Here is an 18,001-nt window from a genome sequence, read left to right as displayed (position 1 = left end):
ATAGTAGAGAAACCAAGAGTTATTTCCTTTAGCACATTTTTGGTGAAAGAATGGATGATAGATTATTGTATTATGGCACGACCATTTACATGTGATGAATTCTGTTCCCTGAAAACTGCACACAGAGAGGTGAAAACCTATTTTAACTTAGATTACTGTAATGACATCCTTTCTAACAGTTAAGATAAAGTATGTGAAATGTACACGCTGGCCTGGAAATGCTCTCCTAGCAACAATCTGGGGAGTTGATGCTCTCCTAATCTTAAATATAATGGTGGATCATAATATATTCCTGAGACTTTAAAGTATCCATTACATTTCTGAAGATTTAAAAAATCTTTTGGAGAGAATTATTAGCACAATGGACTATTCAGAATAAACCCCAATGATTCATAGAATGATAGAGTAGGAAGGATATTGCAGAGCCTGAGAAGGTGCAGAAAAGAGCAACCAAAATGATCACGGGACTAGAGCGTCTGCCCTATGAGGAATAGTTAAAATGCTTAGGGCTGTTTAGCTTGGAAAGAAGGCGGTTAAGGGGAGCCATGATAGAGGTCTATAAAATTATGCATGGTATGGAGAGAGTGGACAGGGAGAAGCTTTTCTCCCTCTCTCATAATACTAGAACACGGGGTCATCTGCTGAAGCTGGAGGGTGAGAGATTCAAAACAGATAAAAGGAAGTATTTATTCACACAACACATAGTTAAATTGTGAAACTCCCTGCCCCAGGATGTGGTGATGGCTACAAACTTGGAAGGCTTTAAGAGGGGAGTGGACATGTACATGGAGGAGAGGGGTATTCATGGTTACTAGTAAAAATGGATACTAGTCATGCTGCATACCTATTCTCTCCAGGATCAGAGGAATTATATTAGGTGCTTTGGAACACAGGCAGGATAATGCTGCTGCAGTCGTCTTGTTTGTGGGCTTCCTAGAGGAACCTGGTTGGCCACTGTGTGAACAGACTGAGACTGCTGGACTAGATGGCGCTTGGTCTGAACCAGCATGGCCTTTCTTATGTTCTTATGAAGGGGCCCATACAAGCCATCTAGTCCAACCCCCTGCTCAATGAAGGATGAACCTAAAGCATTCCTGACAAGTGTTTGTCCAACCACTACTTGAAGACTGCCGGTGAGGGGGAGCTCACCACCTCCCTAGGAATCCGATTCCACTGCTGATGTCCAGCCGGTACCTTTCTGCCTATAATTTATACCCATTATTGCGAGTCCTATTCTCTGCTGCCAACAGGAACAGCTTCCTGCCCTCCTCTAAGTGACAGCCTTTCAAATACTTAAAGTGATTATAGTGAGACAGGTCCAAGGACATGTGCTTAGTATCACAACCTATGGCAATTCTGTGTACAGTTACACGGCAGTAAGCCCCTCTAAATTCAGTAGAACTTTCTTTCAAGCAAATTAACAGAGAATTAGGCTCTAGTTGCCTGAAGCTCTAGCCATCCAAGATCCAGTATCTCTGATATTGCTTACTGCTGTTGAATTCCACCCTTCAGCCTACACTTTTCTCTTTTTGGCTGTTACCATTCAGAAACCAAGATCCATCAGTGAAATTACTGGGCATGTTACAAAAAGAATCACAAAAGCCAGCAGTCCTTACCTGGGCTACTGTTCCCTAGATTTCCTTGGTTTCCCATCATTCCTTGATTTCCCATCATTCCGGGCTGAGGTATCACTGAATATGGACTGTTGTTTCTTATGGGTGGGAAAGATCCAGCACCTGGTGAGCTTTGCAAGGTGATATCAAGTGGCAAATTCTGGTTTGGTAACATCCTTCCCAACTGTGCTGATCGTGAGTTAGTAAAAGCTAAACAGAGAAGACAACGAAAACCCAATATGATTTTGAGCAGTCATTTCTGGACATTTCTTGTGACCATAACTTCCAGGAATATACTCTAAGCATCGTTGTTAAGAGAAGGAGATGTGAACCAAGATCCCAGCTCAAATATTTGATTGGCCATGAACTCACTAGTAGGCATGTGCACTTTCCCCTTACCCTCAGCTTTCATCAACATTGTGGAACAATTATACTCATCTATTTTACAAGGTTGTAGCAAGTATAGGGGAAAATACATAGGAGGTACCTTAAACATTCAAAATCTTTACATGATTGTAATTCAAGCATATGACATCTGATTCCTTGCATTCTCTGACTTTTCTGTAATGGTCCCAGCATGGGAAATCTCTGTTAAGGAACTTGGATTTAGAGAATTTTCAAACTAAGGGCTTACTTGCTTCCTTCTCTTTACATATTTTATTAACCATTACAACAATATTTCATAACTAGATGGAGCTGAACATTAAAAATTCCCATGATCCCTTTCCTGGAAGGGACTTGGTGCGCTTGGTTCAACCTGTACTTATGACAATTTCACCTTTCCCATGAGAATTTGCCTGGAGCCAAGAGGATCCTTTTAGTCACTAAAATGGTACAAGGTGAACATTGGGCATGGAGATATTCTGATGGCCTGATTCGTCCCATGGGCCACTAGTTGCCTACTCCTACCATGGTGAAACACCCTTATGTATTTATTCATAGTCCTTACAGGATATTGCATTAAAAAGATGCTTCATAAATTTGCTCTACATACAAAACAATGCTCTGGGGGGAAAAACCTCAATTGGTGGAGCAGCTAGGTATTTTTAATAGCAAAGGTCCCCAAACCAAGTATTTCCTCCTTGCATAGTACACACATCTTTTTTAAAAAAATAAGCAAAGCTAAAATTTATCCATGGACAAATTTCTCTTCCTTTCTACGTAGACTGCAAATCTTTCTACAGTGAGAGCAGCAGTAACTTCTGAAAGAGATGAGGCAATTCTTGTGGTTGCTACAAAGAACAGGAGGAGACATCATCATGGCAGGTCCCAACCTGAGTTTGACAAAATAATCTGAATGGTAGGGAAGCACTTGCAGCAGATATAAGTAAAAGGTGTATGTGTGCTTAAGCCCTCTATGGACTCACAATACTAAGCTGAATGCTCCATATATTTTTTTACTTCTGTCTCAGTAACAAATACAAGAATGTAATGTCTGGAAAAGGAGATGCCACTTTTTTTGGATACATGGATTTTAATTTGGAAGGGAATAGCCATAAAGTATTTATAAAGAATGTAATGTCTGGAAAAGGAGATGCCACTTTTTTTGGATACATGGATTTTAATTTGGAAGGGGATAGCCAGAAAGTATTTACAAAGAATGCTTCAGCTTGATACACTATATACAAATATTTAAAGCAAGGGTTTTTAATAAGGATTTCACAACTACCTTTTGTAACAGTTTTTAGAAACTGGTTTTAATGCACAAAACTACAACAAAACTGGCTTAACAGGTAAGGTAAAGTAAAGGTCCCCTGTGCAAGCACCGGGTCATTCCTGACCCATGGGGTGACGTAACATCCCAACATTTCTAAGGCAGACTTTGTGGGGTGGTCTGCCAGTGCCTTCCCCAGTCATCTTCCCTTTATCCCCAGCAAGCTTAACAGGACATTATTATTATTGTTGTTATTATTTAATGGGATGCTGCACTTCAAACAAGCATATCTGGAAAACACTGGTTTTAAATTATGTAATCCTCGTCATTTTAAGGCCCCATTGCCACATGTCCTACAGATAGAGGTTTCAATACACAGGCATCCTGTAGCAAATGCAGAAGGAAGAAAAAAAATCTGATCTAGCACCTTGGCAGCATTTCTGGTATATCTGTCTGGGCAGGTAGGTATGTCGGGCCTTCTCCGTCAACACACAGGAGTACTTAGCTGTTTGGAAAGGTGCGCGGGGGGTGGAGGGCGCAGTTGTCCCAAGGGTTCAGCACTGTAAAAGGCTTCTGATTGAACCTCCTCACAGCATGAATCATGTCTTAGAGCCCAGGCTACATTTATTATCTCCTTTTCCATTTACTTAGATCAGTGCTGCGAGTGATGACTATTGGTTGGGTGGCAGTGCCACCTTTTAAAGGCTGATCCTATCACTCCAAGTGGATAGATAAGGTTTTCAAAAGCCTCTGTTGTCCAGCCCAAACATTCTGTAAGAACTGTGATTGTAACTGTACGCAGGCAAATGGCTGCTAGGGGGTTTGTGGTTTCTGGATTGCAGGCGTTTGCGTATTCACTTCTCCTTAGATACAATACAATAGTGTGTAATTAATTATATAAACAAGTATGTGTTACTGAGTGAGACACAGTAAAACTGTCAGCAAAAAGTACACATTTTAAATTGGCAGTGACTTAAAATATGGCAATGGGATATCTTGGTAAAGATTGTGCCCACATAAGAGCTAAGAATGGTGTTCCAATGGATTAGAACAGTAGATGGTGCTATTATGTTAGTAGAAATTATTAAATTGCTTCACAGCCTGAAAGACCCTTGCAAAAACTACAATTTTTCTTCTTATCTTAATAATTTTACATGTTTTCGTTACCCAATCGTAGCTCAGACTTACTGCTCTGCGAGATCCTCATTGATGGTTTTTGAGCTCCAACAGGAGTACCAGGGCTGTTTTCACCTGTGATCTGCATGAGGTCATTGATGATGGCTTGTTTGTCAACCGATCCTGCTGAAGCACCTGGTCGGGTGTCTGGGAAAAGCTGCGACAACTGGCTATTTTGCAGATCATCCAGAATTTCTTCCAAATTATCTAGCTCGCTGCCAGGCTTTAATAAAAGGTGTGGGGGAGAACACAATACATTTTTCTTATTGTCCAGTTCAAATATCACAGAACTAACACCTAGACCTGGGACATACAGTATGTGTTGTTTGGTTTTTTTTTGCCCTGCGTTCAACGCTGTTGGGAAGCAGTTATCCCCTCCCCAATTCCCCACAGCACTGTGGTGCATTTGTGCACCTCCCAGGGATCTGACAGCTTTTCTCCGATCTTTCTCAAACCTACTTTGATATGACGTTTTGGGAAAGATTGCTGCTAATCCTGGAAGGCTTGTTTATGGGTGGAAAAATCCAGGTTTTCCTGGTTTTACCCACATGGCAACCATTTCCCTTGTCCCCATGGTGACCATCCCCCTGCCACTGGAGGAACGTCCTATTTGATTTTGAACAGCAATCGAGTTATTATTAGCATGTTATAACTATCTGTGTATCAAGTTCTCTAATTCCAAATTTTCATTTTTTGAAAATCAGCTCTTGTGTAGCAAAGATACAAAGGGAAAGGTGTGGCTCTGCAATTAGAGGGGCTAGAGATTTTAAAGAAAATTAAGGTTGGGGATCCAGGAGAAACTGATACACAGATTGTTATAACATTAAGATGATATAATAATCTAAAATTGCCAGTTTAAAAAAAACGAAAAAGCTTCAGTAGCACAAGTGGCAAAGTAGAATGGCTGCTGCTAAGAGATTGGGGCAGGGAAGTGGCGGTGAAACCTGCCACGTGGAAGCCCTGTTGACACTGCACTGTACTGGTGGAAACGAGAAGGTACACCGTACCTGAGGTCAATAAAAATTCAAAGAAAAAAGAATTTTTCAAAAAAATTGTGTAAAATTTATGAAAAGTGAAATACAAAAATAACTACATTCATGGAAGTCTATATATTCTTTTTTTCTTTGAATTCTTGTTGTTGACCTCTGGTACGGTGTACCTTCGCTTTCCCGACATTCTGAGGTCATCCTTCACCTGTTTGCTGTTTGGCGCTGTACTGGCAGCCACAGCAGTAACAGGGAAACCACACAAGCCTGTCCCCATGTGGGAAAACACCCTGTAGTAGTCAACATTGAAAGGAGCATCCATTATTTTATTTATTTATTTATTCATTCAAATTTATAACCCGCCCTCATCCCCAGCGAGCCAGGCTCAGGGTGTATAACAATGATTAAAACAGATTACATCCAGAATACATCTAAAACATCCTTAAAACCATAATAATTAAAACCATTAAAACCCTACTCAGATGGCAGTAACTACCCTAGGTGCCACAGCGACAAATATTAGCTGATCAGCCCCCCAGATTTCAAAAAGGGGTGTTTACTTCCCCTCTTGCCTCAGGATTGCTTTAGAAACTATAAAGCAGACCAATCAATGCTCCTTCTAAAAGCAAACGGGTTCATTTCTTCCTGCTGCATAGCCATGACTGGTACAGAGGTATCTCCAAGGGTGCAAAGGATTCAGAGTTTCAGGAATGTAACAAAGAACCTTTTCCAGTACTGGAACAAGCAGATATTAGAAAAGTTATTTCCACATGGCTAGCACACTTTTTGGCTTGCAGGGCCTCTTCCATCACTGGCAGAAAACTGCAGATTTTTAAAAAAAATACCCAACACACAGAGATTAGCTCCATCTAATGAGAAAGCCAGAATCTAAGTTTCCCAACTTAACATGAAACGGTTGGCTTGATGATCAGAGGCATTTACTAATGGAAACATCACAGGAAGTGAAAACCTTCTGGGTTGAGGGCACTCTAACTGACTCAAATTCTTCCGAAAATTAAGGGTGGCCAGATGACGGCTGCTTCGGATGTAACAACAAACTGCAGCTGCAGCGATCAGGCATGAACGTAGCTGCACAGTTATGGAAATTTGTTTCAAGAGCATTGGATTGCAAATTTGGCATAAACAGCGACCAGAATGGTTTTTCCCCCCTTCAAATACACTTTCACCATTGTAGCACTGCTAAATCTTTTCCATGATCCTTGCACATATGTTGTTAACAACCCTCACATGCTAAAGCGTTGAGGCCAACTAATAATTTTGGGCCTTTGTAATTTTCAGATCAGAAGGCTTTAAAAGCTCTTGGTTAGTAACAAAAATAAACAATCTGTAATTAATTACTTCTAAGCCCCTGAAATAGCACTGTCTGTACCAACTTATATACAAACATTCATCTGGCCCTTCAATGTCAGTGGACTTGAAAAACTCCAGTAAAATACTGTAAACTTTCAGTGAAAGAGGTTTTTATTACACATCTCAAAGCAAATCAGTTGAAAATAAAGCATTTTTAGAATTTTTAGGCCCATAAGCCTAAGAATATATTGTCGAAGGCTTTCACAGTCAGAGTTCATAAGTTCTTGTAGGTTATCCGGGCTGTGTGACCGTGGTCTTGGTATTTTCTTTCCGGACATTTCGCCAGCAGCTGTGGCAGGCATCTTCAGAGGAGTAACACTGAAGGACAGGGTCTGTTACTCCTCTGAAGATGCCTGCCACAGCTGCTGGCGAAACGTCAGGAAAGAAAATACCAAGACCACGGTCACACAGCCCAGATAACCTACGAGAACCTAAGAATATATTGCTTCCTCTGCATAGGTAGCTCTTCAAAATGTTTCCTAACTAATTTTGAAATGAAAATATTTTAAGAAAGGATTTACAGCTCCATAACAATATGGATTCTTCATGTATATCACACACACACACACACACACACACACACAAACACACACACACACACACAGAGAGAGAGAGAGAGAGAGACAGAGACAGACACACAAAGAAGCCATTGCCAACCCCAGCTTGCAAAATCTGTGGAAATTTAGGGGCACAGCCTGGGGAGGGCAGAGCTGGGGGAGCTCAGTGGGGAAGTGATTCCACAGAGTCTGCCCTCCAAAGCTGCCATTTCGTCCAGGAGAACTAAACAGGAGACTGGAGGGCAGGACATGGGGCTATTCATGTCAGCATGACATTACTTCCAGGTAAAAGCAGAAATGAGGCCAGTCCTCGCTAGGAATCGCTAAAACGATGGTATTACCATAGGACAGTGATGGCGAACCTTTTAGAGACCGAGTGCCCAAACTGCAACCCAAAACCCACTTATTTATCGCCAAGTGCCAACACGGCAATTTAACCTGAATACTGAGGTTTTAGTTTAGAAAAAAACAACTCACACATTCACATATTTTGCCTTAAAAGAAAAACACAATAACAGAGCTTTCAATTATACAAACAACTTTTTATTGAAAGGTAAAAGTTTGCATTTGGCATGCATCTCTCCAGGACTCGTTTTCTGCTCAGCCACCGGACATTATTGTAAAACAATTATACTGTGCCTGAACCTCCTCAAGAAGTGCTTGAAACTGTCGACAGTTCAGAGCACGAGCCATGATGTTATTCACCATTTTTGTGACATCTTTGAGGACATCGTCAATTTTTTTGAACAATTAATGTGATTTTTGCTGTTGTGTGCATGCTGATAATTTGTCTACCCTTGGCTTATACTTTGTAAGTTTGAGAGCAACACATGCAGCACTCAGGTCATCTGTTAGCCTGTTTCTGGTGTCAGATTTGATATAATTCAAAGCTGAAAACAGCTGCTCACAAGCATAAGAGGATCCAAACAAAGTAAGGAAAGCAATCCCAAGTGCTTTCATTGACTTAAAATTATTTGGCAGAGAATTCCACACTTTAAGGATTTCATTTTCAGAACTAACTGTGCTGTCCTTTGGCATCCCTTCTATCTTCTCAAGTGTTTCACACAGGTCATAGAATTTATTTTTCCAGTTAGAGCTTTCTTGAAATTCTATTAGCTCCATTTCCAGATTTCCTAAATCTAACCAGTGTAGGCAGGAAAGATCAAGTTCTTCAAATTTGGCTTTATCTGGAGAAGTAAGAAAACACAGGGTTGTCTCCATCTTACTGAACTGTAAAAATCTGTTACTAAAATTCACCTTTGCAGCTGCTACAATGCTATAAAATTCCTTGTAGATTTCCTGATGGCTTGTAGGATTGTCTGCAAATGTTGTAGAATTTTCTAAATGCATTTTTAGATTTGGAAAATATTTCAGCTGCCCACTTTCAAGGTCTCTTTCAAAAACCTGCAGTTTTTTCTCAAATGTTTTGATATCACAAAACATCCTTTCTGCTGTTTTCCCTACACCTTATAGTTGTTTGTTCAGTACATTGAAGTGATGTGTAAATTCTGTAAAAAAACATGAAGTTGGTAAGCCAGGCCATATCAGTGAGCTGTGGATATTCCTGCCCTTTTTCATTCATAAACAGCCTAATTTCACCCAAACAGGCTTCAAATCTCTCCAGGACTCGTCCTCTGCTCAGCCACCGGACATTATTATACATAAGTAAACAATGATACTGTTCCTGAACCTCCTCAAGAAGTGCTTGAAACTGTCAACAATTCAGAGCACGAGCCATGATGTAATTCACCATTTTTGTGACATCTTTGAGGACATCGTCAATTTTTTTGCTGCTATCCCTGGCACAAAGAGCTTCTTGATGTATAATACAACGGAATTGAATGACTTGATGTTTTGTTTCTTTAACAAAGAACTGTATGAAACAAGATGTTGCCCCACCATAGAAGGTGCCCCATCACTAGTAATTGAAACCACTTTTTCTGGTCTTATGTCTTGTGACAAAAAAGCCTCCATCACAGCATTGTAGATATCTATCCCTTGCGTTCTTTTAGGCAAAGACACCAGTTTCACCAGCTCTTCTCTCATGATGTCACCAACAGCCTAATGCAAAATTACTGCTAGCCTTGCATGATTATTTATATCTGTGCTTTCATCCAAGCACATGGAGTGACAGGCTGCCTTTTGTAAGTCAGTGGTGAGCTGCTGACTAACATCACTTGCCATGCGCTGGACTCGATCTTTAACAGTATTTCTGCTAAGTGGCATCTCAGAGATGCATTGAATAATTTTATCCTTGTTTGGGAAATCATGAAAAAGGGAATTACTCCCAGACAACATGGCTGTTTTGATAATATCCCCATCAGAGAGGGGATTACCATGTTTTGCTATGCACAGTGAAATTTGAAAACTGGCAGCTGTCAGATGATTTGTTCTAGAAAGATAGTTGCAAAAACTAAGATACTGGGAATGATAATTCCTCAATTTCCCTTCAAGAAACTCTTTTCTTTCAGTTTCACCAAGTTCGGCAACACTTTTGTGGTTGGTGTCAAAGTGCCGTCTGACAATTGATGTGCGACACACAACACTTTCATTACACAGAATACATAACGCTTTCCCATTGCGTTCAATCACTCCAAATGACTCTGTCCAGGCCTCTTGGAATGATCTTCCACTATCTGTTTTTGCGTTTTTTGCTGTACTTATTTTTGGGTGTTCAAGACTTGGAGTCTACAAAAAGACAAAATTAAAAAAAAATGAAGCACCCAATACAAATCTATCCCTATACCAAAAATAGCAAACACTTATTAGTTAACACTAAAGAAATGGATATTCCTTTCTTGGGGAATTTGCATAAATAAGATGTTCCCCCTGACAATCCCAGTACAATGAGTGCCATGTCTGTCTTGTCCTCTCATATAGTACACACACAGGCCATAGAGGACCCGGCAACACGGCCGGGAAGGGAGGAGCCAGTCGCCTTCTCTTCCCTGCATTTTCCACCACTCCTAATTATGAAAGATCATTTCATTAGGCAGAGGTGTTAACCATCTTCACATGTTACAGTGAATGTATGTACAACCTTCATGTACAGGCGTACACCTGTTTGTAAGAAGAAGCCACTGCATGTTCACTTTCCAAATGAACCAGTACCTGAATAAATGTGGACACTCAGCCACTCACACTGAAGTAATTGAAGAGAAGCTCTCTAGATGTCTACACTCCGCAGTGGCGAAGGAAGGACTGAGGGTTGGACGACGCCCCTCCCTCTCGCCTCGTTACCATTTTGGCGGGAAGAGCTGTTGCCGGACAAGAAACGGGCGAGGGGGGGGACTTCCGGTGGTGCCGTTGGAGAGAGCACTCCATTTCCCCAGGTTGTCCTGGGAGAAATCCAAGTTTGCGTTATTTTTGGGGTACATAGATACCCCAATCCGACCCTTGCAAGTGGGTTGGAAAGCAGGAATTCCCTGCAGCCCGCAAACGCGGTTTGACCTCCTAGGTACTCTGAGGGGGCTTTTTTAAGCCCCTCGGAGTCCTAGACGCCGGTCCTGCGAGGGCACTAGGGAAGGACATCGCCAAAACGCAACTTTGGCAGCAAGCTCTACCCTCCACCGCCTTAATACCAACATAAGGACTACATAAAGAAAAGAACCTCACCTCTTGACACCCAAGTGAGTACAAAAGAACTCTTCGTCTACTTACTAGAAATTTGAACAGACGGGGGGCTGATAAGAATATTTCTGGGACCCCCACCCCTCCATAATCCGAACTGAAAAAGTTTGATCTGAGTTAGTCATCGGGATTAGCGACAGGAGCCTTATCGGATCGATCAGCCTAAACCATAACAAAGAGTCGGAAGGATACCTTTTAGACTGACAAGAATTATCACCAATGAGAAGGTCCGAAGGAAGGGGAGGGTGATCTCTCTTCCTGATTTTCCGGCGAATTCCTGCCACGTTTGCAGTAAGGGAGTGCCTGGAACGGAAGACTCTCTATAACACCCTCTCTATCATTGGAACTAAAACAACAGGAAGTAGCCGCGGGACTGAATATCCGTCGCACTCGAGTTACTTTCAAATCATTCCTGAAGGAATAACTATCGAGAAGAGGCGATAGAAGGTCTGCAGCACTAGTAACTTCCTGTTTACTTCCCGATTAACCCGATCTAGAGCGACCGAAAAAACTCACTGGTATTTTAAAACTTTAAAATGCAATTTTAAAGCCAATTTCGACTCTTTTCAACCCGAAAAAATTATTAGGCTGATCTTTGAACTATCATCTTTTAACCAGCACCTTAAAGGCCCTGTCGGTGGACATGTATTTTACCAGCTTTTTTTGAATGTAAATGTCTCGACCCCGCTCTGGCTCACTACACAGCCCTGCCTATACTAAACTAAGGGACTCTTTACAAACCTCGACCATGGAAAAAAAGTTACAGGATATGCTAACTAAACAAACTGAGGCAACAAATAAACAGTTTGAACAGATGTCTACACAGATGGCACAGTTGACTTCTATGATGACAAATCTTGGTCAAGCATCCCAAGCTATTAATCAGAAGTTGGATGTGGTCACTGGAGACTTGAAAGAAGTAAAAACTCAAATGATTGTTATGAAGACAGATATGCAAGCGATGGATGTATCAATTAAGAAAGTGATGGATGAGCACAAGGACACAAAGAAAAAATTAACAAGCCAAGAAAAACAGATTGAAACAATACAAGCGGATCAGATGGCGGCAAAAAATCAAATGGCAATGATGGAGATGAGAGTGAAAGAGACCAACCTTCGTATACGCAATTTTCCAGATATGATGGGAGACAATAAAGAATCTGCAATACCAAATTTGGCCTACTTATTTCAGATAGATGAACAAGAATTAAAACAAGCCATTAATAGAATATATAGGATACCACTACCTGCTAGAATGAGAAGATCTAAGCCAAGAGATTTGATGATAGTGTTCTATGACACCAGAGTTAAAGATAAGATTATGAAGATTCATTATGAAAATCCAGTGTCAGCAGGAGATTCCTCTCTTATACTACTGAAGGATATTCCAAGGCATCTACTTTCACAGAGGAATAACTACAAAGACTTTGTGTCTATACTGAAAGCTAATGGTATCAAATACCGTTGGATTATGCCACAAGGTTTGGCTTTCACCTATAAGGAAGTGAAAACGACAATTCTATCCCAAGCAGATGTGGGGAAATTTCTGAGAAAATATAAAATGGACCTTAAAGAATTACCTGGAGAGAAGGAGGAAGAAGAAGAGGAAGAAGAAGAGGTACAGGGTGCAGAAGGTGGTACCAAACTATAGACTTTTTATTTTGCTAAAAAACACTACATTATGGCAAAAGCAATTTCTTGGAATGTAAATGGACTGAATGAGAAAACTAAAAGGGCCAGAATCTTCAAATATCTACAGAAATCTAAATACTCCCTAATTTGCCTACAAGAAACCCATATAGCTTCAAAGCATAAAAAATACTTGGAGAAACAGGTGCTTGGACAAGCATTTATTGCTTCTGCTAAAACTAAAACAAAGGGAGTGGTAATCTATGCCCACCCCAGTCTCTGTCCAGAACTAGTATATAAAGACAATGAAGGAAGAATTGTAATTATCAGAACTAAAATATTGGGACAAAGGACAATAGTGGTTGGAATCTATGCACCCAATGAAGGAAAAAAATCCTTCTATGAAAAATTACATGATCTGATAGCCCAGTACGCACAAGACCAAATTTTATTGATGGGCGACTTCAATGGAATTATTCTCCCATCTCTGGACAAAAAATCAAAAGCAAAAGATATCAATGATGGATGCTTGCCTAAAACTTTCTTTGCCATGGCTTCAGAATTAGAATTACAAGACATTTGGAGAACAATGAATACAACAGCTAAAGAATACACCTTTTATTCAGCAAGACATGATTCACACTCCAGAATCGATATGATATGGGCCAGTAAATCAATTTTCACGCAACTACGTAAAATTCATATTTTACCTAGAACTTTTTCTGATCACAATCCTGTTACCTTTGATTGGAACAATAAACAAGCATTTAGATGGCGAATGAACGATAAACTTTTAAAAGACAACAAGATACAAAAGGAATTACAGGTTTTAATGAAAGACTTTTTTGAAATTAACCTTAATGGGGAAACTTCTTTAAATACAGTTTGGGACGCATTCAAAGCTGTTCTGAGAGGTTTTATGATACAGAAACACTCGGCCTGGAAGAAGACTCAATTGCAATTTACAAACAACATACTTTGGAATTTACAAAATTTGGAGCAGAAATTGGTAATGGTAACACAGGAAGAGGAGAGAAGAGAAATTCAAATACAGATTTCTGCATCTAAACACCAATTAAATTTGGTAATAATGGAGGAAATGAATAAAAATCTGAAACTTGCTAAACAAAAGTATTTTGAATATGCAAATAAACCAGGAAAATTTTTAGCAACACAACTGAAGGACTCATTTCAAAAGAAGATTATAACAAAAATCCAAACTGCTAAAGGACCAGTTTATTCAACTTCAGAAATTCAGAAAGAATTTGTTTCATTTTACTCTAAGTTATATCAGAAAGAAAATACTCCAAAACAGAAAATAGATAAATTTCTAAACTCAATACAGATGAAAGCTTTGTCAATGACCCAGAGAGAATGTATTGAAGCTCCAGTAACAAGGGAAGAAATACAAGAAGCAATACTGAGACAAAAAACGGATAAAACACCTGGACCAGATGGAATTACTGCACTATTTTATAGAACATTTAGTGACAATTTAGTTGGATTTTTTGGTTCACTTTACAATGCAATTTTGGACGAGGGAACATCCCCGGAGACTTGGTCACACGCATTTATATCACTGATACCCAAAGAAGGAAGAGATCCAGAAAAAACATCTAATTACAGACCTATATCGCTCTTAAATGTGGATTACAAAATTTTTGCTTCGGTTTTGGCATGTAGGATAAAGCAAATTATTAAGGATCTTATACATGAGGACCAAGCAGGTTTTATACCAGGAAGGCAAATAAAAGACAATGTAAGAATTTTACTAGATTCACTGGAATATTATGACCATAATATTCAACAAACTGCGGCTTTTGTATTTTTGGATGCAGAAAAAGCCTTTGATATGGTCTCTTGGAACTTTTTGAAACGGATTTTGGATAAATTGAATTTTGGAGATCGTTTTCAGAAAGGTATATCGGCTATTTATACCTCCCAACAAGCTAAAATTTTGGTTAATGAATCAATGTCAGATAACTGCCAAATCACGAAAGGGACTAGACAGGGATGTCCCTTGTCTCCACTTTTATTTTTGTTGGTGTTGGAACCGCTATGTGTGAAACTAAGAAGTATGGAGGACATCCGCGGGCTAAGAATTAAAAAACATGAATTTAAGTTGAGAGCATTCGCGGATGACCTACTGCTAATTTTGGAAAACCCAACACAGTCAATGAATATACTTCAGGAGACTTTGGATGATTTTGGAAAAGTATCAGGCTTTAAAGTGAATCAAGAAAAAACAAAGATAATATTTAAAAATTTATCGGAAATACAACAACAGGAATTTATATCATATACTGGCTGGGAGAAAGCTAACAAAGTTAAATACCTGGGAATTTGGATCACTGCAAAGAATAAAGATCTGTTAACCAACAATTACCTCAAGTTATGGGGTAAGATTAAAACTGATATGATTATATGGTCAAACAAAAAATTGTCATTAATGGGACGTATCTCAACGATCCAAATGAATGTCTTACCGAGGATGCTCTTCTTATTCCAAAATTTACCAATAATATCACAAACAAAATATTTTGAAACTTGGAGGAAAGACATTTCAAACTTCATCTGGCAAGGAAAAAAACCAAGGACTGCTTATAAATACTTGGTGGATCTAAAAACTAGAGGAGGTTTAGCACTGCCTAATTTTCAACTCTATGCTGAAGCGGTAGCTTTAGTATGGCTAAAAGACTGGATGAATTTGTCAAATGTACGTTTGCTAGACTTGGAAGGTTATAATAACTTAAGTGGATGGCATGGTTATTTGTGGTATGATAAAATTAAATTACAAGCAACATTCCGTAATCATATAATCAGGTCCTCTCTACTTCGTATTTGGATGAGATATAAACACATTTTGGAACCAGAAACACCGATGTGGATATCGCCCCAAGAAATGCTAACTTTGCGCCCACTTAGACCAGACAAATTTATTACTTATCAAGATCTAATTAATTGGGAAGGAAAGAAATGCTCACTAAAAGACTTTCAACTTCTTAAGGATGATTTACAATGGCTTCAATATTACCAAATCAAATCAGTTTTTGTACAAGATGCAAAAAAAGGTTTCTCTAAAGAAAAATCTCCTTTTCAAAGGATTCTACTAGATAATAATACAAAGCTGATTTCTAAAATGTATAATCTCCTTTTAACAATATACTGTGAGCAGGACATGATTAAACCAACTATGATCGATTGGGCTCAAAATGTGGGACATGATATTGTTTTAAATAAATGGGAAAGATTATGGTCTAAAGATTTAAAAGGAATAAAAGCACAGTCAGTGCGAGAAAACATCTATAAAATGATGTATAGATGGTATCTAACACCCAAGAAAATTGCAAAGATTTATAAAACGATGTCCCCTACTTGTTGGAAATGTAACAAAGAAATTGGTTCCTTTTATCACATGTGGTGGACCTGTGATAAAGCCAAAGACTTCTGGGACATGATTTATAATGAACTGAGATTAATACTACAAAAGAATATACCCAAAACACCAGAAATGATGTTATTGAGTATGATTCCAGACGACTTAGCAACACAAAGAACCTTTTTGATTTATGCCACAACAGCTGCGAGACTGCTTTATGCAGCGAAATGGAAAGGGCTAGAAACTCCAGAGAAAAAAGACTGGATTGTTAAAATGTTTGAAGTGGCAGAAATGGCAAAACTCACAGCTATTCTAAATGAAGAAAATGACGTTCGGTTTTTGGGGGAATGGGGGGCGTGGATGCATTATTGTGAATATGAGTTAAAATTGGGAAGAATGGAGGGGTCTGGTGGGGGCACTTGCCTCGGGTGTAAGGAGAGGGAGGGCGCCAGCGCAGGCATGGGGAATGTGGGCATGGGGAGAAGGAGCACTGCCCTCAGCGCCCTCACCGTGGCGACACTGCACAGCCCGAGAGCCGCCGCCGGGAACCGCGCCGTGGCAAGGCGCTCGGCCACAGCCTCACCCGACCGAGGTGGAGACGGGTGGGGCAGAGCCAGAGAGGCGAGTGGCGCCGACAAACAGCTGAGCTGCGGCTGCAGCTCAGCTAAGAGAGAGGGAGGGGCTTGCCCCGGGTGCAAGGAGAGGGAGGGCGCCAGCGCAGGCATGGGGAGCGTGAGCATGGGGAGAAGGAGCACCGCCCTCAGCGCCCTCACCCTAGGCAGACGCGACGGCTCCTCAAGTTACCTGCGCGTGCCCACAGAGAGGGCTCTGAGTGCCGGCTCCGGCACGCGTGCCATAGGTTTGCCATCACGGCCATAGGGTTTCTGGCAGTTCCTAGACAGGCATGACATCACTTCCAGGTTTTTCCCCAAAGTGACATTGTGCCATCACCAATGTGGTTTCAATTTTTTCCCTCCTGCTGGTTGTTGGAGTGCCAGCAAACAATGCCCACTGGGGGAAGGAGATCTTCTGCTCCCAGCAGGCATATGGCAACCTATCTCAGGATCAAACCAGATATCTCCTGTTCAAGGAACAGCAGGTAAAAAAGCTGGGAAACCCCACCGAGATGTTGCAGAATTGCTACTAGTAACAGTTGACAAGACTGTGCCAAAAGGACCAAAGGTCTGGTTTAATGTAAGGCAGCTTCATACATTCAAATACCCTTCACTGGTGACCGTTGTCTACAAATAAGCTGTTGGCAAATGTTTGAAAATACAGCTAAAGCAGCTAAAAAAGGAGAGCCGAAACACTAACTAAGATAAATCTTGTTTTCAGTGAGGTTTCCATTGTGACTCTAAGTAATTATAACAATCACTTATAATAATTTGAAACACTGTTGTTGGCACAACAATCTTAACTTCACATATAGGTATATGTGAAGTTAAGATTGTTGTCCCAATAACTTTATAGTAAATATTATTTCTTATTTTATTGTCCAGTTATCCCTTGAAATTCTTTATGGAATTTTATCAACTTGAATAATTTCAAGGAGAATTAGATGGGACACCTGGCATGAAGCTGCGTCTACAAATGCTATAGAGTTTAGATGGACTTGCCTGTATTGTTTCTCTCCAGTTCCGACCCACATCTGCATCTGCCAGTGATGCGCAGCAAAGGCAGTGGAATGCCTTACCTGACCATTCCACTATATGGTTCATTCTGCTCAAACGTTATGGGGAGAGGAGAAAGAGTTTGACATGGGATTGCTGTTTTAGCAGCAACTCTTTGTCAGTGTCACAGTTTGTCCTAAGAGCTATCAAAAAGCCTAGTGTTGGATCCAACAAACGTTTCCCCTGACGGAAGGCATTTTGGGCTGCAGTATGAAATTCCACTATGCTGACGGAAATCTCTTCTGCTAGTGGAGATTTTGTAGAATCCTTAGCAAGACTTCTTTGTGCCATCGCCACAAAAACCCTTCGTCAGCAAGGACTGCTACTGTATGATCA

The 18,001-nt window shown here is 40.3% G+C and overlaps 1 protein-coding gene across 6 annotated transcripts in view; it reads right to left on the bottom strand.

The window, feature by feature from the left end:
• The window catches only part of NCOA2 (nuclear receptor coactivator 2), a 170,519-nt gene that overhangs the window by 27,542 nt on the left and 124,976 nt on the right, over window positions 1–18,001 (bottom strand). For all 6 annotated transcript variants that reach the window (XM_056854038.1, XM_056854037.1, XM_056854041.1 and 3 more), the window contains exons 12-13: window positions 4,456–4,666; window positions 1,617–1,823 (exon numbers count right to left, since the gene is read on the bottom strand). In XM_056854038.1, coding sequence (XP_056710016.1) covers window positions 1,617–1,823; window positions 4,456–4,666 — 418 coding nt within the window. The remainder of the gene's footprint in view (window positions 1–1,616; window positions 1,824–4,455; window positions 4,667–18,001) is intronic.

This window comes from Euleptes europaea, chromosome 8 (assembly GCF_029931775.1).
Source record: "Euleptes europaea isolate rEulEur1 chromosome 8, rEulEur1.hap1, whole genome shotgun sequence".
Classification (NCBI taxonomy): domain Eukaryota; kingdom Metazoa; phylum Chordata; class Lepidosauria; order Squamata; family Sphaerodactylidae; genus Euleptes; species Euleptes europaea.
The sequence above is the reverse complement of the archived record's forward strand: the minus strand, read 5'-3'. Positions and strand labels throughout refer to the sequence as shown.